This window comes from Ailuropoda melanoleuca, chromosome 2 (genome assembly GCF_002007445.2).
Source record: "Ailuropoda melanoleuca isolate Jingjing chromosome 2, ASM200744v2, whole genome shotgun sequence".
NCBI classification, from domain to species: Eukaryota; Metazoa; Chordata; class Mammalia; order Carnivora; family Ursidae; genus Ailuropoda; species Ailuropoda melanoleuca.
The window spans coordinates 87,570,785-87,586,960 of record NC_048219.1 but is presented as its reverse complement, the minus strand read 5'-3'; the positions used below and the strand labels follow the sequence as shown (position 1 = coordinate 87,586,960).

General features: G+C 45.5%; 2 protein-coding genes across 7 annotated transcripts; both read right to left on the bottom strand.

Moving 5' to 3' along the window:
* Positions 1-2,902: 2,902 nt before the first annotated feature.
* CIART (circadian associated repressor of transcription) lies at positions 2,903-6,717 on the bottom strand. 2 transcript variants are annotated; one of them, XM_002919326.4, is made up of 6 exons: positions 6,636-6,717; positions 5,637-6,062; positions 5,393-5,468; positions 5,094-5,172; positions 4,870-4,981; positions 2,903-3,560 (listed from the first exon to the last, which is right to left on the bottom strand). In XM_002919326.4, the coding sequence occupies exons 2-6, from the start codon at positions 6,000-6,002 to the stop codon at positions 3,036-3,038; spliced, it is 1,158 nt and encodes a 385-aa protein (XP_002919372.1). In that variant the 5' UTR covers positions 6,003-6,062; positions 6,636-6,717; the 3' UTR covers positions 2,903-3,035. The 2 variants fall into 2 exon arrangements, with proteins under 2 accessions (XP_002919372.1, XP_019655348.1); XM_019799789.2 differs by having other exon boundaries at positions 5,637-5,808; positions 6,636-6,709.
* Positions 6,718-8,277: 1,560 nt separating this feature from the next.
* On the bottom strand, positions 8,278-16,144 carry C2H1orf54 (chromosome 2 C1orf54 homolog). Of its 5 annotated transcripts, none has more exons than XR_004623412.1 (8): positions 14,230-14,569; positions 13,769-13,833; positions 12,454-12,537; positions 11,972-12,030; positions 11,481-11,591; positions 9,254-9,389; positions 9,058-9,159; positions 8,278-8,366 (listed from the first exon to the last, which is right to left on the bottom strand). XR_004623412.1 is itself a non-coding variant. In XM_019799794.2 (8 exons), the coding sequence occupies exons 3-7, from the start codon at positions 13,812-13,814 to the stop codon at positions 9,061-9,063; spliced, it is 399 nt and encodes a 132-aa protein (XP_019655353.1). In that variant the 5' UTR covers positions 13,815-13,833; positions 14,230-14,346; positions 14,924-16,144; the 3' UTR covers positions 8,278-8,366; positions 9,058-9,060. The 5 variants fall into 5 exon arrangements, 3 of the variants coding, with proteins under 3 accessions (XP_019655353.1, XP_019655354.1, XP_019655355.1); XM_019799794.2 differs by lacking the exon at positions 9,254-9,389 and adding an exon at positions 14,924-16,144 and having other exon boundaries at positions 14,230-14,346; XM_019799795.2 differs by lacking the exon at positions 9,254-9,389 and adding an exon at positions 14,924-16,144 and having other exon boundaries at positions 9,058-9,156; positions 14,230-14,346.
* Between the last annotated feature and the right edge of the window lie 32 nt (positions 16,145-16,176).

The window sequence follows — 16,176 nt, the reverse complement described above, 5'->3', positions numbered from 1 at the left end:
ATATATCCTTTATAAATATATATAAAATATATATTATATATATTATATATGTAGTATGTATATATTATTATATATATTATATATATAAAGGATTTGGTGACTGAACGGCATCAACTTTTAAGTTTAGTTATCTAGAAAAATGACGGTAGCACAGATAGTGTTGACAAAAGAAAAAGAGTATAAAAAGGAAGAACAGGACATCTTTTTTTTATTTTTTATTTTTTATTATGTAAGTCACCATACAGTACATCCCCGGATTCTGATGTAAAAGAACAGGACATCTTTAAAGGAAAGATAGTATTTTCATTGGTGACCACTGGAAAAAGCACTAGACTGGAAACCCAGAGTTCTTTACCCACATTGTGGGTAAAGCCACCTAAACTTCCTCATCTAAAAAATTAGGAGTGTGAATGATACCTCTTGACTCTAAAATGCTGAAATTTTCAACAATATTTAGGTGTTAATAACATGTAAATAGAATTGTTCAGCAGAGATGTAGACTTTCAGTATGTCTTCTAGGGGAGAGAGTGGGGCTAGAGATGGGGATTCAGAAATCTTCAAAGTTGAGGCAACAAAGCCATGGAAGATGAAATCTTTAAATGAAGGAATGTAGTCAGAGAAGAGTAAAGGATCAAGGACTGAGCTTAAGGGAACACCCACACTCTAGAGCAGGCAGAAGTGGGGCCATTAAGAGATACAGAAGTTGCTGCCAGGTAGGTAAGAGGAGAATTAGGATAGTGTGCTGTCATGGGATCCAAGGGAGGAGAGTTTCAGTAGGCAGCATCAAGAGTGTCAAATGCTACAGAGAGCATGAAGCACACAGCCTTTGTGCTTGGCTCTAGCTACTGATTTGGTGGAAGCTACATTAGAGTACCTGATCCTGGGGGCCCCAAGGTGGCTCAGTCCATTAAGCAAGTGCCTTCGGGTTTGGGTCACGATCTCGGGGTCCTAGGATCAAGCCCCCTGCATTGCGCTCCCTACTCAGTGGGGAGTCTGCATCTCCCTCTGCCCCTCCCCCCTTCTTGTGTGTGCAACGCTCTCTCAAATAGATACATAAAGTCTTTTTTTTTAATTTTTAAAAAAGATTTTATTTACTCATTTAAGAGACAGAGAGAGAGAGAACATGAGCCAAGTTGGGGGGTGGAGAAGGAGGGCAGAGGGAGAAGCAGACTCCTGGCTGAGCAGGGAGCCCGACGTGGAGCTCAATCCCAGGACCCCGAGATCATGTCCTGAGCATAAGGCAGATGCTTAACCAACTGAGCCACCCAGGCGCCCCCAACTAAAAAAAAAAACAAAAAACAAAAACCTGATTCTGTGCGATAATTAGTGACTCTGGAAGTTGCACCAGAGTGATAGTAGCTAAGCTGCAGGAGGTATAAAAAGGCGGTAGAAAGTGTCAGAGTGGTAAAAAGGAGTCAGAAAGATGAGACTGTCAAAAATATGAGGAAAAGATGAGGAAGAGAACAATCAGACTCAAGAGAGGTTTTCCAGAAGGGGGAGACCTGATCCCACTTGTGTGAGAAATAAATATTATTTGTAGGAGAAATAAATAAATAAATAAATAAATAAATAAATAAATAAATAAATAAATAATTCAAGAACAACATGAAGTCACAAGACCAAGAGGGGATAAGTGATACAGCAAAAGTTCCAGAGGAGAAAGGTAATCAGGAGCACAAATGGAGAGGTTTGCCTTAGAAAGGAGGTCATGCTGGGCACCTGGCTGACTCAGTTGGTTAAGCATCTGCCTTCGGCTCAGGTCATGATCTCGGGGGTCCTGGGATCAAGCCCCATGTGGGTCTCCTTGCTCAGCAGGGAGTCTGCTTCTCCCTCTCCCTCTGTCTGACCCTCTCTCTGCTCATGCTCTCTCTCAAATAAATAAAATAAAATAAAATAAAATAGAAGAGAAAGGAGATCATACTCTCGGAAATCAAGAGACAATTATTCCCTGAGAACAGGGGACTTGAGAAATAGGGGAAAGATGTATAACTAGTTGTGAGAAACATGCTAAGTAGCCAATAAGCAATAACTAAAGTGACCTAGTAGTCTGCTACACTGCCAAGGCTTAAGATGGGAGCAAACATGGTTTTGGTGGAAACTGGGACAAATGAGTCCGAGTGATAAACAGAGAAGGGCAGATGCAGATAATTCATGGACTTCCATGTCTGCCTCCTGATAACACTGGGCAGCTTTCCTTAGTCTGCGTACATTTAGCTGCAGCCTTTTTTTTTTTTTTTTTGAGATTTATTTATTTATTTTAGTGGTGGAAGGGCAGAGGGAGAAGGAGAGAGAGAATCTCAAGTAGGCTCCATGGCCAGCATGGGGTTTGATCATGACCTGAGCCAAAATCAGGAATCGGATGCTTAAGCTTAACCAACTGAGCCACCCTGGCAGCCCTCCTGCAGCTTTTTGAATAAAGATGTGGTCTAGTGTCTGAGGAGACTCCCCATTTTGACAGTTCTAGGGCACCCCCTCCTCTTCAAAGCTGGCAAGCACAGTGGCTGTTCTGGCTCTTGTGTCCCTCCTCTGGCCGCAGATTAAATATGCACTTACCCACAAACATCAGCAGCTCCCACCAAAGCAAAGCAGACCCCAGAGCAGAAGAACCTGCTAGTCTGGGCCAGCTGGAAGATTATAAAAGGGAAAGGTACTAGTCTCTGAGGCTAAGTGAAAACACAAGCCCAATTCTGAACCCTGTTACCGTCCCACGGGTGGTCCCTGGGAAGCCAGCAGCAGAGTCTCATTTGTTCTCCACAAGATTTCTATCACCCCATCCAGACTTCTAACTTGGTGGAGCTCACTGTCACAAACATTCCTATCCCCTTTCTTCTTCTCTGCTGCTCAGAGGATCAACAGTGGTATTTGAAACCGAAAGTTTCAACTTCCTTCAATCAACAAATTGTTTAGGTATAAAATTTCTTTAATCAAAAAGGACTTCTCTTCCCTCAATACAAATACACACATTAAAAGTAAAAAATATATATGAGAGAAACATATATTTACACAAATTAGAAACTGCAGTCTCAAGTCCTGGATTAGGGGTTGAGAGAACGGACCTCAGGAGCAACTGGAGGATGGCTTCTCATCTGCTCTAGATGTCCCACAGTCATCTCTCTGGTCATGGTGGGTAGACCAGGACCGGACAGGGTACAGGTCCAGTCTGATGGCAGAGTTACTGGCAAACTGTGGCAATGAGGTCCCTTTCCAGAGAGTTTCTTAGGATCACCAGGGATGACAGCAGACGCTGTAGTAGGTGGAACTGGAGTGGCTGGGACAGAGTGGGTGAAGGGCTGCACTCCATGCTGAACAAAAAGGATGACACCAATGCTGGCTCCAGTGCCTAAAGGACCATGGCCAAAGGAAATGGTACCTGGGGAGCTGAGGGGAGGGTTGCAAATTGGAGCGGTGTGGATCCAAGTGAGGTGCATAGCTGGCCATTCAGTGAGGTGCCAAGGCTGTTTTGGTTTCAACAGTAGATGTCCTAGCTGTGTCTGGTCCATCTTTTCCATGGGAGGTGCAGGAGAAGAAGCAGCTAAGTAACCGTGGTGGCTTGGAAAATGCTAGAAGGGGGAGATAAGAAGAAAAAAAAAATGTGAGAGAGCTTTCAGATTAACTCCACTTGGTTGCTTAAAACTTTTCTTTTCTTGGGGACTCTGTTTGCAATGCAAACATACCTAGTTTTATGCAACAGCTCATTTTCTGCCAGGCCGTGATTAAAAGTTTTAGTCACCTAATTATACTTTCATTCACTTAACAAATAATTGAAGGCTTTTTATGTACCACACACTATATCAGGCACTGGACATCCAGACAGGCACAATAAAACAAACAGTCCCATAGGTTCTCACTATTTATAAAATAATTCATTTTAGAACTTCTTTTTTAAAAGTCTATTTTTAGTTGGAATCATCATTTCCCAATTTCTGTATTTTAAATTTTAAATTCCCTTTGTTGAGTTTCTTAAGAAATGTAAATTAATATGCAGGCAAGATCCTCCTGCTTATTTTTTTTTAAGATTTTATTTTTATTTATTTGACAGAGATAGAGACAGCCAGCAAGAGAGGGAACACAAGCAGGGGGAGTGGGAGAGGAAGAAGCAGGCTCATAGCGGAGGAGCCTGATGTGGGGCTCGATCCCATAATGCCGGGATCACGCCCTGAGCTGAAGGCAGACGCTTAACTGCTGTGCCACCCAGGCGCCCCCCTCCTGCTTATTTTTAAATGAGTTATTCCCACAGCAATAATAACTGTGGTTGATTGACTACAAGAAGGACTGTCCATTATCTATAGGAAATTTTACCCTCCCTGTCATTCAAGTACCCCATAAATACCCTATTATTTGAAGGCAGAAAAAAATAGGTCACTTCCACACTAGGTCTAAGAATCTATCCAGCACTCCTTCTATGGGTGCCCCATGGGTGCCCTCCTCCCCTCCCAGTGATATACTTTTTATGACCAGTCCTTGAAGCCCATACTTCCAGAGGGTTTGGTACAAGGATACTTGGGTCAGAGTAAAAAGAGGGAGAAGGAAGGAGTTTTAGGGCAACAGAGGAGAAAGGATTTATACAGAAAAGCTAAGGACTCTTCCTGCATGACTCATCTGGCCAGGTAAAAAGCCTTCTGTATCTGTGCAGAAAGCAGATAAACTCCAACATGAGGGACAGGGTTAAACTTCATGGAGTTCTTTGTAGTGATCAGAACAAAACAGAACAAAAACCATACAGGAATCAAGACAATGAAGGAAGGTGAGGCATTCCCTCCCCTGAAAAGAAACCTGTTTCCCAGAGAAAACAGAAGAAATACCCCATTTTTGCAGGTACACTTCGTTTCCTTATTTCCCCATCTCCCCCGCAGTTTTATAAGATCTTACCTTGGTCAGCTGGTACCTGCTACTACCCAGTGATGACTTCTGGGCAGTTATATGAGGAAACCAAGTCTTTAACATCCCTTCTACCTGCAGCAAGGTTCCTAGGTAACGTTCCCTGTTAAAAAGACATTCCTTTAAAAAGCCATTAAGTGTGAAAAAGCAACAAGACAGGATTGTAGATATCTCCTTTTTTATGAAGTACTGAGGAAAGGACCAGGGGAACTTACCCCATCTGTGGCTTCTGCAAAACACCGACAATACGCTGGATTCTATCCATTGCCACGCTCTGTTGGAAACTGCTCAATCCTGGGGTCAGGGAGAGAGAAGGACATCAAAGATTGAGATTCAAGAATTTAGTCAGGTAAAGGAAGGACAGAACAGGGTTAAAATAAATTCAAAGAAATTAAATCACAGAACCAGAAAAATAATAAGGTAGATGGTGAAGATTTAAGAGAAATACACATTTAAAACATTAAGAGGAAGAGATGAACCTAGCCCAGAGAATTGCAACTAATCAGATGATTACCTCTCTCAAATCGACCCATCTTCAGCCCATTCAGTAGGTCTGTGAGAGGGCGGATGAATCCTTGAAGCTCTTTACACTGTAGGAAAACAGGACAAAGTCTATGAGAGGACTGAAAATTGCCCATACAGTACTGTTCTTCCCCACCTCCAAATCTGGGAACCCACACTGCCTTCATAGGGTCCTTACTAGCCAGCTGGGTGCTAAGCCATTCCAGTATTGTCTCCTTTCCCCTGCTTTTCCTTACCTTCTGAGCAAAAAGCAGGTCTCCTTCTGTGATACAACCCTGGATGTTTACGTTGGTTTGTAATTCACCATCTCTTGATCTTTTGACCCCAGATCCTGCCATAGGAGAGGCCAAGCCCCGCTGTTTCAAGTGAGATGCTGTACGTTGCTTGCTGGAAACCTTGTGCCGTTGCCTGCAGCGGATAGGACCAGGGCTGGGCCGAGAACCTCCCCTCTGCCCAACAGGGTCTGACCTGGGGCCATGGGTCCCCTTGTCCTCCCCTTCACTATCGGAGGGGAAGCCAATGTCACTGTTCACTGGGGACGTGGAAAAAGAGGAAGAGAGAGAGTAGGAAGAACAGGAAGAAACGCTAGCTGGAGAATCCATAGGTTCAGAAGCAGGGGCTGGAGAGCAACGCCGGGAGCACCCAAAGATCGGAACCTGCAACTGAAGAGCAAAGCGAGGGAGTTTGTAACCTTAATCTGGAAATTAGGAAATGGACTGGGAGACTGGGGGTACTGTATGGGACGATAATACCTCTTCTCTCCTCCCCAGTATTACATGTCTCAGAGACAATAGAAAAACTCATTTCCTCCGCCTGCCCACCCTCAGTTAAGAACCTGGACTGCCTCTCTGGCCGCCACTGAACAGCTTCTTAGTCTGACAGAGACTCTGTTCTTTCCTCCCCTCTGTTCAGAGTAAATTACATGACTTGACACCTTCCCCCGACAGTTGTTCACCAGGTCTGTTCCCAGCCTGACCCCGCAGCTAGGGCTATTGGCGAGCCCTAAAACTCCGGTAACCCACCCAGTGATCCTGTAGGGACCACTCCCCACAGGGACCTCACGCCTCTTCCCAATCTTTCTGATCCGGATCCCTGAGCCGGGACCCTCTACAGTCGCGCCTGCCACGTGATACTATCCTTCCCAATACCACGATCTGCTTTCGGTCCCTAAACCTACTCCCTCCGGGTCTGATCCTCTCGCGCGAATCGCTTCCTTATCCTGCAAGCCTCCTCACCTGTGTCGGTCGGCTCAGCCCAGACTGCCTCCTGCTCCTGCTCCTTCTCCAACTCTGCGGGTCTGGCTGCCCACCTCCGCCTCTCTCCCACTGGGTCCCGCCCCTTCTCCCCCCCCAGACACGTGCGGCTGGGCACGTGCCTTCCCCCCTGCGTACACAGACCTCTCACCCTCATTGGCTATCTAGCCGGTGGCACGTGACTCTTGTTACTGAAGCTCACATCCCATTTGCTATAGCCTACAGGGGCTCGGCCAATAGAGACCCAGGTAGGTGACGATTGGCTGGAAGGGAAGCATTCCGTGCCCCGCCCCTACATGCGGCTTGCGAACCGGACCCGGTGATGAGAAAAGGAGGAGGATGGAAAAAGAGTGGAAAAGGGCGGAGCCCGTGGCTTTAAATAGAATGATGGTGGGCAGGAGACGTGCGGTTGGAGTGTGCAGACTGGTTGTGAGATCTGAGGCGCGCGTGTTGAGATGTGGGACTCAGGGCTCCTCCTCGGTAGCAGACCCCCCACTCGGCCCCCCCTTCTGTTTGAGCGCCGCCTCTCACGAGGGCAGCACGTGGAAGCCATCAGCGACTTGAGTTCGCAACGTGTGTGAGAGAATGTATGTATGCCACTGTGTATCCTCTCCCCCTCAGGGGCCCGGGGCCCTCGTGACTCTCGGGTCTCTGCTTCACGCTCTCCGCCTCCTCCTTCTACAAGTTGGGTGCCTCCTGCCCTGCTGGGTGAGGAGGGTGGGGACTGCCGCCGAGAACACCGCGTCCTCTCGCGCACTCCCACTGGGGCGGCTCCTCCGGCCCTTTCCTTACATAACCCGCCACGCACGTTACCAGCTCAGATGCCAGCCAGCCACAACTCTAGAGGTCAAAGCCGAACTCGGTTGTTCCTGACTTTTCTATCTGGGCTCCTCGCGGCCTGCGCCCCGAATTCTGTGATTCCTAGCGCAGGGACCGGAGTATGGGTAGGTCCCTGATTTCCTAGATTATACCTTTTGTCCAGCTTCATTTCTTTTATTTGTTCCCTGGAGAAGATTCGAAAGTCTTGGAAGGAGGGAAGGTGGCAAGTCCGGAGTTGAAAGAGTCCGGAATTTACTATTCAATGACCCTTGCAGTACTGAAAGGGGATAGGGGCTCAGGGACCGTGGGCTGATTGAGGCTGTGACACCGAAGAGACCGCAAGGGGGCAGCCCAGTTCTGATTAGGGTTTCGAGTACAGAGAGAGAGAATTAAAGTTTGTCCCTGCCTGCCCTAATTACGCGCTGGAAAAGGCGCATTGTTGGGGGTTGGGGGTGTAAGTGGAGGAGGGTGTGAATTTTTAAGATCTATTCGAAGTAGTTTTTAATATTTTACATATGCTTAACAATGTGCTTATTTTATAAAAAGAAAAAAGTGTTCTACATAAACCTCAACTCTCTTTTCCCAAACACACGGTCTCAGCACCATGTGTAATAAAATATTAGAATTAGTCGAAATTAACTGTCTGTTGGTGCTCTTATTCTTCACATTTCAGGTTTATTCACAGTCCTAAGTATTCCCTCTAATTCTACTGCCACCTACCTCCCTTTCTAATCTACCCTTCCTATCCCCATATCCTGGTGCTCTCTTTAGTGTTGTGAGATTAGAACAGACCCTCATGAACGAGTAGACAGTAACCAGATTATTTCATTTATTTATCTTCCAATTTCCTCTTCCCAAATCCCCATCCAAAGAGTTGTAGCAGCCTTCTTTCTCCTAAAAAAGCAAAGAAAGGGAAAAACACCAGGCTCAGGTGGCTCAGAAAGCCCCTCCCTGCCCCCCACCTCTATGAACACTCCCCAGATTTCATTCTCTTGACTAGACTTCCCCAATCTCCTGGTGGATGTGTCCCCTCCCCTCCTCACTCTTTCCTCTCCTAAATCTCTTCCCCCGCCCCCATAGTTATTTAGAATTCCAATTTTAAATTCCTTTCTTATAGCACAGGCTTCTGTTCCCTCCTTCTTGCCTCCACTATCTCTCCTCTACTTTAGGGAACCAACCACCACCCCTTCCGCCTCTAAACTTTGCCTCTTGACTCTGCCAGGTTGTAGGGCACCTCCCACTATGCCCTCTGGCAACTGCCATATCTTAAACCACCTCCTGGCTGGAACCAGCTTTGATTCCTCAAAGCAGACTGGAAATCTGGAGAGGTTTCTTCTCTGTTTTACCTGCTTCTGTTGTAGGAGGTTCTGAAGTCCTCCCAGTTCAGAAAAAGTAATGACTCTTGTTCAAAAAGTCTTTGCCTCAAATCTCCTACACCTCTTTAAAATTAGATAAGATTTTTCTAAATGGGACCCCTTGTCCCTTAAGCCGCTGAGAATTGACCAGGCTGGAAACACTAGCCAGAAATATTGGTTAAAAAAAATTACTTCACTGACTCCCCCAAGGCCAGTGGCTGCACTCTCACCTTCTACATGAAATACATCCCCCCCTGAACGAGGGCCCAGGACAGGAGGAGGGGAACAGGACTCTGCAGACTGGATACAGCATCATTCAGATCTGGACTCTGCTAAAATACAGACATTCCCCCACGGTAGGCCAGTGTCATCCTTCCTACCATCCCTCCTCCCCCTCTGGAAGGATAGCCATCTCTTTATACCAACCTTGGTCTTTCTTCTGAGCTTAGAGAAAGATCCAGCTCTCCTCCCCATAACTATGAGGAGTCCTTTCCTCTGTGCCTTTCAGCCTCCTGAGCATACCAGGGAGGGTCAACTCAGTTCGACAATGTGTATTCTTTATCTGTTATATGCAGGACACTATGCTTAGTCACTGTGCTAGGTGCTCCAATGGGGATGTAAGTGTGATTAAGACCTCACGCCTTTCTTCAGAGAGTTTACAATCTAAATGGAGTCTACTATATACTTAAATACCCTAAGATATTTCCCTGTCCTTGTCATCAATCACCAGATTTCATTCCTACTGACTCCTCCCATCTGTGTTCAACTATATTCAGGCTACACTTTGGTCCTATTGCCCTTTCTGGCTCCTGCTTCTCTTTTTTCATTACCAGATTTCTCAAATGATTGGTCTGTACTCTCCCTTCCCTTCTTCACAATGTACTCCTTCTCTAACTCCACAAAAACCTAACTTTTGCTCAACCACTCAATTAAAACTTCTTTCTTTAGAGCTAGCAATGACTTCCTTTTCTTTGGCCTCTTGGTCACTTTTTATTGATTATATTAAACTTTATCTTCTAGGGGCACCTGGGTGGCTCAAACAGTTGAGCGTCCAACTCTTGGGTTTAGCTCAGGTCATGATCTTGAGGTTGTGGGATCGAGCCCCACGTCAGGCTCTATGCTCAGTGCCGAGTCTGCTTCAGATTCTCTTTCCCTCTCCCTCACTCTCTCTCTCAAATAAATAAATAAAATTTAAAAAAATAAACTTTATCTTCTAGATTCTATAATACAGACTTGGCTATCTGCCTACCTCTTCAATCAATTCTTCTCCATTTTTTTGGTTGATTCCTCTTCCTCCTAACTACAGGCACAGTCATTGGCCTTTGGTCTTCTGTGTACCGGCTCTATTGAGCTTGTCTACTTTCGTAACTGTGACTTTGCACTTTGTAGCTCTGACCTAGTTCAGCTACCTTTAGGACACCATCAGAGGGTTGTCACCATAAATTCAGCTTGGCCAATACCTAATTTATAACTTCAATCCTAAACCACCACTCTGACCTTCCGCAGTTCCCATTTCAGTCGGCCATTTTCCCAGACATCCATTTTCAGAACTTGTAAGCTATTTCAACTCTCTCCTCATTTATTGTTCATTGCATCTTCTTCATTTATTTTTCTCCTTTCCATTCAAAATGCTACTTCCCTAGTCCAAGCCTTTAAGGGATTGTTTCCAGAATGATGTAAATCTCATGCATCTCTCCCTACTCCACTGCATCGTGCATACAACAAATAGTTCTTCTAAAATACCACTTTCAGCGGTCCTGGTTGGCTCAGTCATTGCCGACGATCCCAGGACCGAAGGCAAATGCTTAACTGACTGAGCCACCCAGGCATCCCATAATTGTTTTCATACTTTCATAACTTACTGCCACTCAAAAGCTCACCTATCCTTCAAATATCTTAAACACAGTCACCTTTTAAAAGTCTTCTAGGCAACTCCAGTGTATACTGATCTCTGTCCTTCCACTGACTAAAACACTTGGCTATGTCATATGCTCTCAAATTTATATGTAATTGGACATTGTTACGAACATTTTCATTTTGTTCTAAATGTTCTGTAAGTGGGCACTTGAGTTTTATAAATACTTTGAGGGCAATAACAACATCGTAGATTTCCTTTTCATCATCAGCACCATCCTTCACAGTTTTAGTCATAGGTTACATACACATTTAAGTACGATTGAACTGAAATTTAACTGCACCAAATCTTCCCAGTTTTCTGAATGCAAGGCTAGTATTAAATCTCAGTGGAGGGACTCCTGAGTGGCTCAGTCAGTTAAGCAGCCGCCTCTTGGTTTCTGCTCAGGTCATGATCTCAGGGTCCTGGGATTGAGACCCATGTCCTCTCCACACTCAGTGGGGAATCTGCTTGAGGATTCTCTCTTTCTCCAATCCCTCTGCCCCTCCCCTGGCTCTCTCTCTCAAATAAATAAATAAATCTTAAAAAAAAAAAAACCCAACTAAAAAAAATCTCAGTGAGAGGTATGATGGCCACGCTGAGCTGGACACTGTATTGCTATATCAGTTACTTGGTTTCTTCCTCCACCAAAGCCTGCTGTTTCAGCCCTCCCTCTGTTCTATGTCCCCAGCCCTGGGATCTGTCCTTGCCCTGCCCCCTTCACTACCGCCCCCGTCCCCCCATCCCCAATCCACTTACTGGTTCCACTGTCATTGGTTTCAATGTTCCAGGCTTCTGACCGTCTGTACCTTCTGTTTCATGACTAGTGGTACTCTCTGCTTCTTCCCTTACCTCCTTATCCAACCTGTTCTGCCCTCAGTAGGATCAAGAAACACAGAGTTATCATTGCTTCCACCCAACATCCTCAGGGATTCTCTATTTCCACTCCTTCTCTCGTGCACCACCCCCCCTCAAAACTTAAGCTCAGGAATCCTCTCTACTTTACTTTGCAGGGATTATGTACCCATCCCATTCACCACTTCCCCTGACTCAAGGACTGCCCCTCCCTCTCAATATCTTAGCAAGCCTACAGAGTTCTGGCTTTATTCTCTTCCCCAACTGTGGTTAACACTTCTGCTTTGGGCCTACTTCCAAGTTCCATTTCACCTAACTCATTTGCATTTCAACACTGCCCAGTTTCTCTTTAACTATTACCTATCACGATCCTCTTAGATGTAGAGGTCACTCACCAGTCTGTCCTCAGATTCAAACATGGAGTAATCAACAGTGAAATTTGCACCAAAGTCATCTGGGGAGGAGAAACAAATCAGTAGTGACAAACGAAAAAAGGTAGCAGTAGGTCTAGAAATGGAAAGAGGAAAAAATTGCTCAGAATACCTCAACTTGCACAAGTTATAAAATTTACTGGTGTAATCTAATGAACTTTAATGTTAAAAATGTTTGTGAATGTATCTGCATTTATATTTTCAACCTGGTATCTAAAATAATTTACAAATGGGAAAATCTTCAAATTGTTTCAACCAGTTTCCAAAGAACTGAAAATCACTAGCTTGAGAAATAACATTATGAGCCTTGTTAGGTCTTTGCTCATAGCCAAATTTCTCTCTGATCTAGTTGTTACAATTGCAAAGAGAAAGGCAAAGTCTCAGAACTAAGTATCCCCCAAACCTCTGTCCATCCTGCTATGGGTGAGAGCCTTATACATACTCACCATAATTGGGGGTGACTGTGTAATAATAGACAACCTGATAATAATCATCCTCTTCCAGGCCTTCTTCATCTTCATATTCTTGTCCTATGGGGACAAGGACTAGAAGTCAGGGGGGATCTGGAACTCCTTAGCAAGAGAAGGACACCTGAAGCTGACCTCAGCTCTGTAGATTTCTTTTCTCTCTGCCTCCGCTCCGAAGGTCTTACTATCTCACTGCCTGTGTACCTCTAAACCCTTCTCAGTCTTTGGGACTCCATATCTGTGATGAGGCCTGTTACTCCATGCCCTTTCAATTCAGGAACTCCTAGAGAGAAAACCAGTCCCTTCACATTCTGTAAACTCAAAATGAGAGCTAAAGCTAAGAGAGGTAGGAAACAGAGATGCCAGAAATGAAAAGCTCCAAATCGCCTCTCCTGTATTCTGCAGACCGTACTGGATTTGTGAGAGAACTTCTCTTCTCAGTGTGTCTCACACGTAACACAAACACACATCCTTAGGCTTTTGGACTTGGGTTTTAGTTCTGGATTCACTGCTAACTAGCAGAATAATCCTGAAGAAGCCACTTAACATCCGCTCTCTTAAAATGAGTCAGCTGGACTAAATGACCCATCTGCATTAGTTTTTCTTCCTTCCCAGGACTAAAAATATGTGCTTTGACATGATTAGATCAAGGACTCCAGGCCTCCTACTAAACACTTCCCTAAGCTCCTTGAATGCTCTCCCGAACCCCAGGCAATGACACACGAATCTGGAGGAAAAGGAAACAATGAGAGTACCTGGCCGACTAAGAACAAAAGAGGGAAGGAGCCAAGTTACTTTGGGGACTCTCTCCCTGAGGGAAGCCAGTTCTCCTCTACCCTAAAGGCCACCCCCCATTTCTGTTTCCTTACTAATATAACAGTTTTTCTCTGGCCCTCTGCAAAAGAAGATACCCTGGCTTTGCTCACTAGTTTCAGACCGCCCCGTCTTCCAAGAGCCCATCTCTCTTCCCCACCCTCCTCTCTGTAGTCCCTCTCCATCTTGTTCAACTCTGTGGTGATGGAAAGCTGAGGTGACTCTTGTTAGCACCTCCATGTGTCTGGGGCTCCATCCGCATCAGCTGTCTCTGCTTTGACAGGACTCTGCTTTCTTCTCCTTCTCCTGGCTCGACTTTCCTGATCCCTCCCCCTCCACCCTAACACCGGACTCTGGCACAGACCAGTGTTATCGCTCCCCACCAAATTGCGCCTCTCACCCTCTCCTCATTTTTCTTTTCTCCCACCCCACTTATGATAGAAGACCTGGCCCAAAAGCTCCGGGAGAGAAATGAACTTACCCAGGATAAGTGGCACGGCAAGGATGGCTACGAAGAGGACATCCATTGTGGATTCTGCACTATTGCTGTGAAAGTAAAAAAGGAAATTACAGCATTTCTCACCAAACTTACCCCGCCTTCTGCCCTCCTCCAACGCTGCTCCAACTCTTCTCCCAGGGGGTAGAATTCCCCACCCACTTGCTGACGGACTAGACCATCAGTTGTGACTGGTCAGCCAGAGCTGCCCAGATTAAGAGAGGCAAAGTGGGTTTTGATGCGAACGGGTTCACTGAGCTCCCCCAGCCTGGATTAGATCCATTCAGGATCCCCGCTGCCACTACCAAAACAAGCAAACAAGCAAAAAGCCAAACCAAAACAAAAAACCCTAGCGTACCCAGGAGCTTCCCGTCTCCCCTCCTCTCCTTCTTCCCTCCTTAGTCCTCACAACAAGCTCACCCTCCCTCTCACTGTCCCTAACTTACCATCACCAAGCGAGATGAGGCTTATTCACAATGTCTCTTCACAAAATGTTCTGAGGAAGGGATGAGCGTTTTTTCTAGACCGAAAAAATTCTTTCCCTCTCCTCTGCCTATCTTGGACTATAAAGTACAGGAGTAATATTAACATCATTGTCTGATACTCAAAGCACTTACTGCATTACTTCTGATAAAAATCTCTCAGCCGAGGCTAGTTATTTCCTCTCTAGTAAGTACTGACCTCACTTCATTTCTTTCTCTACTTTCTGGATACAGGATGGAAGAAGGGAGGAAACAGCCTCTTTCCCCCGTGTAGATGCCACCCCCTTCTCCCACTTTCAGTCACTTGGTATGCTCCCTTCATTCCAGCCCACAGGGAAAAAGTTCATCTCACTCTTCTCTCTGCTTTTATATTTCCCATTTTCATTTGATTCAACTCAGAAACATTTGGTAACGTATATGCTAGGCCTAGTCTGATAGGCAATTCAGGGTCCACCACCAAGGGAATAAGAATAGTTATGTTTTTTAAGAGGAAGTTAACAAATCTCTATTCAACAGCTACTAAGAGCCAGGCGCTATGAGTCTCCGTGGAACCACCTGTGGACAAGACAGGTTTGGCACCTGCTCTCATCAGTCAGAAGATGCTGTGGTAATAGTGCAAAGGAGAGACGAGAAGAGTTGTCTTACTCCTATCTCTTACCCTGACTCGGCCTGCTAGGCTCAGAAGCAAGACACACTGGAGTTTTGAGCACTGGCCAGTATGTTTCCACCCTCTCAGCCTTTTAGGGGGAGGATTTGCTTGGTGATGGTGATTTTTCATGTAAATCTATACAATCCCTTCCTTCAGCTCCTTTTAAGAATTTCCTGGAAAAAAAAGTAAAATGCTTATGTGGATGTACCCATACACATTAAGTCATAAATCACTTCCAGGAAGGAAAGGAAACCTGGTTCTCTTTGAACAATTTCTACGGTTTTTTGGTACTTTGATTAGTCTCTCAAAAAACAATTTTCCAGATTTCCTCACTTTCCCAACCTGGTACTCTTTTACCTAAATATCCTCCCTAAAGACTGACCCTAGCCCTATCCAAATGAGGTTCCAATACCCTCTTCTCCTACTTTAATTTTCTCTCACTCTAATATACACAACCACTGTGCCTTCCCCCAGCCTGAGGAAAAGACACCAGTGAGGTTCATTTTCAGAAAATAAATGGAGGAAGTATGACCTAAAAGGAACTGTGTGACTTGGCTGGTGTGTGTGTGTGTGTGTGTGTGTGTGTGTGTGTGTGATTTTCCTTCAACCTCATAGCTTGAATTGTTTTTTTTTTTTTTACAAACAGTCTTAAGTTCAAATCTTAACACCAAATCCTATGTAACTTCCTTCCTAACATTGCTCTCCAGGCTCCTATTCTCTCCGATTCTCTGGTCATGACAGATAAAGGCTTCATTAGCGATATACTCACTGAATTGCATGTTTCCTATACTAGCCTGTTGAAAGAATCTTACTTTTAAGTCTAACCTTCATCGCTTAGGCAGTAGCTCTAGCCCATTTCCTCTCATTCAAGTAAGAACAATACCCGTCCCTATCTCCCTGCACCCTCTATCCTGTGCTTTCTTTGTATTTATCCTTTAGGTTCCAACTGGATCTTCCCCCCCTCTGCAGCTCTTCAAGAAGACGTAGAATTGCTATCACCCTTCCGCCACAAAATAACGAAAGGAAGCCGCAGCCAAAGCCCAACCGGATCCAGGAACCCGGACCTGTCCCGACCCACTCCCTTCTTTGCCCGGCTCGAGCCACTCCCAGAACCCAGGTCGAAGGCTCAGTAGGCAAAAGGACTACAACTCCCAGCAGGTAGTACTGCCCTGCCCCCGCGGCTCCGCCCCCGCCTATTCTCCATTGGCCTTCCGGGGGTGGGGATTGGATGGGAGGTGGCCATGGGGCTGCGGCCCGGGTTT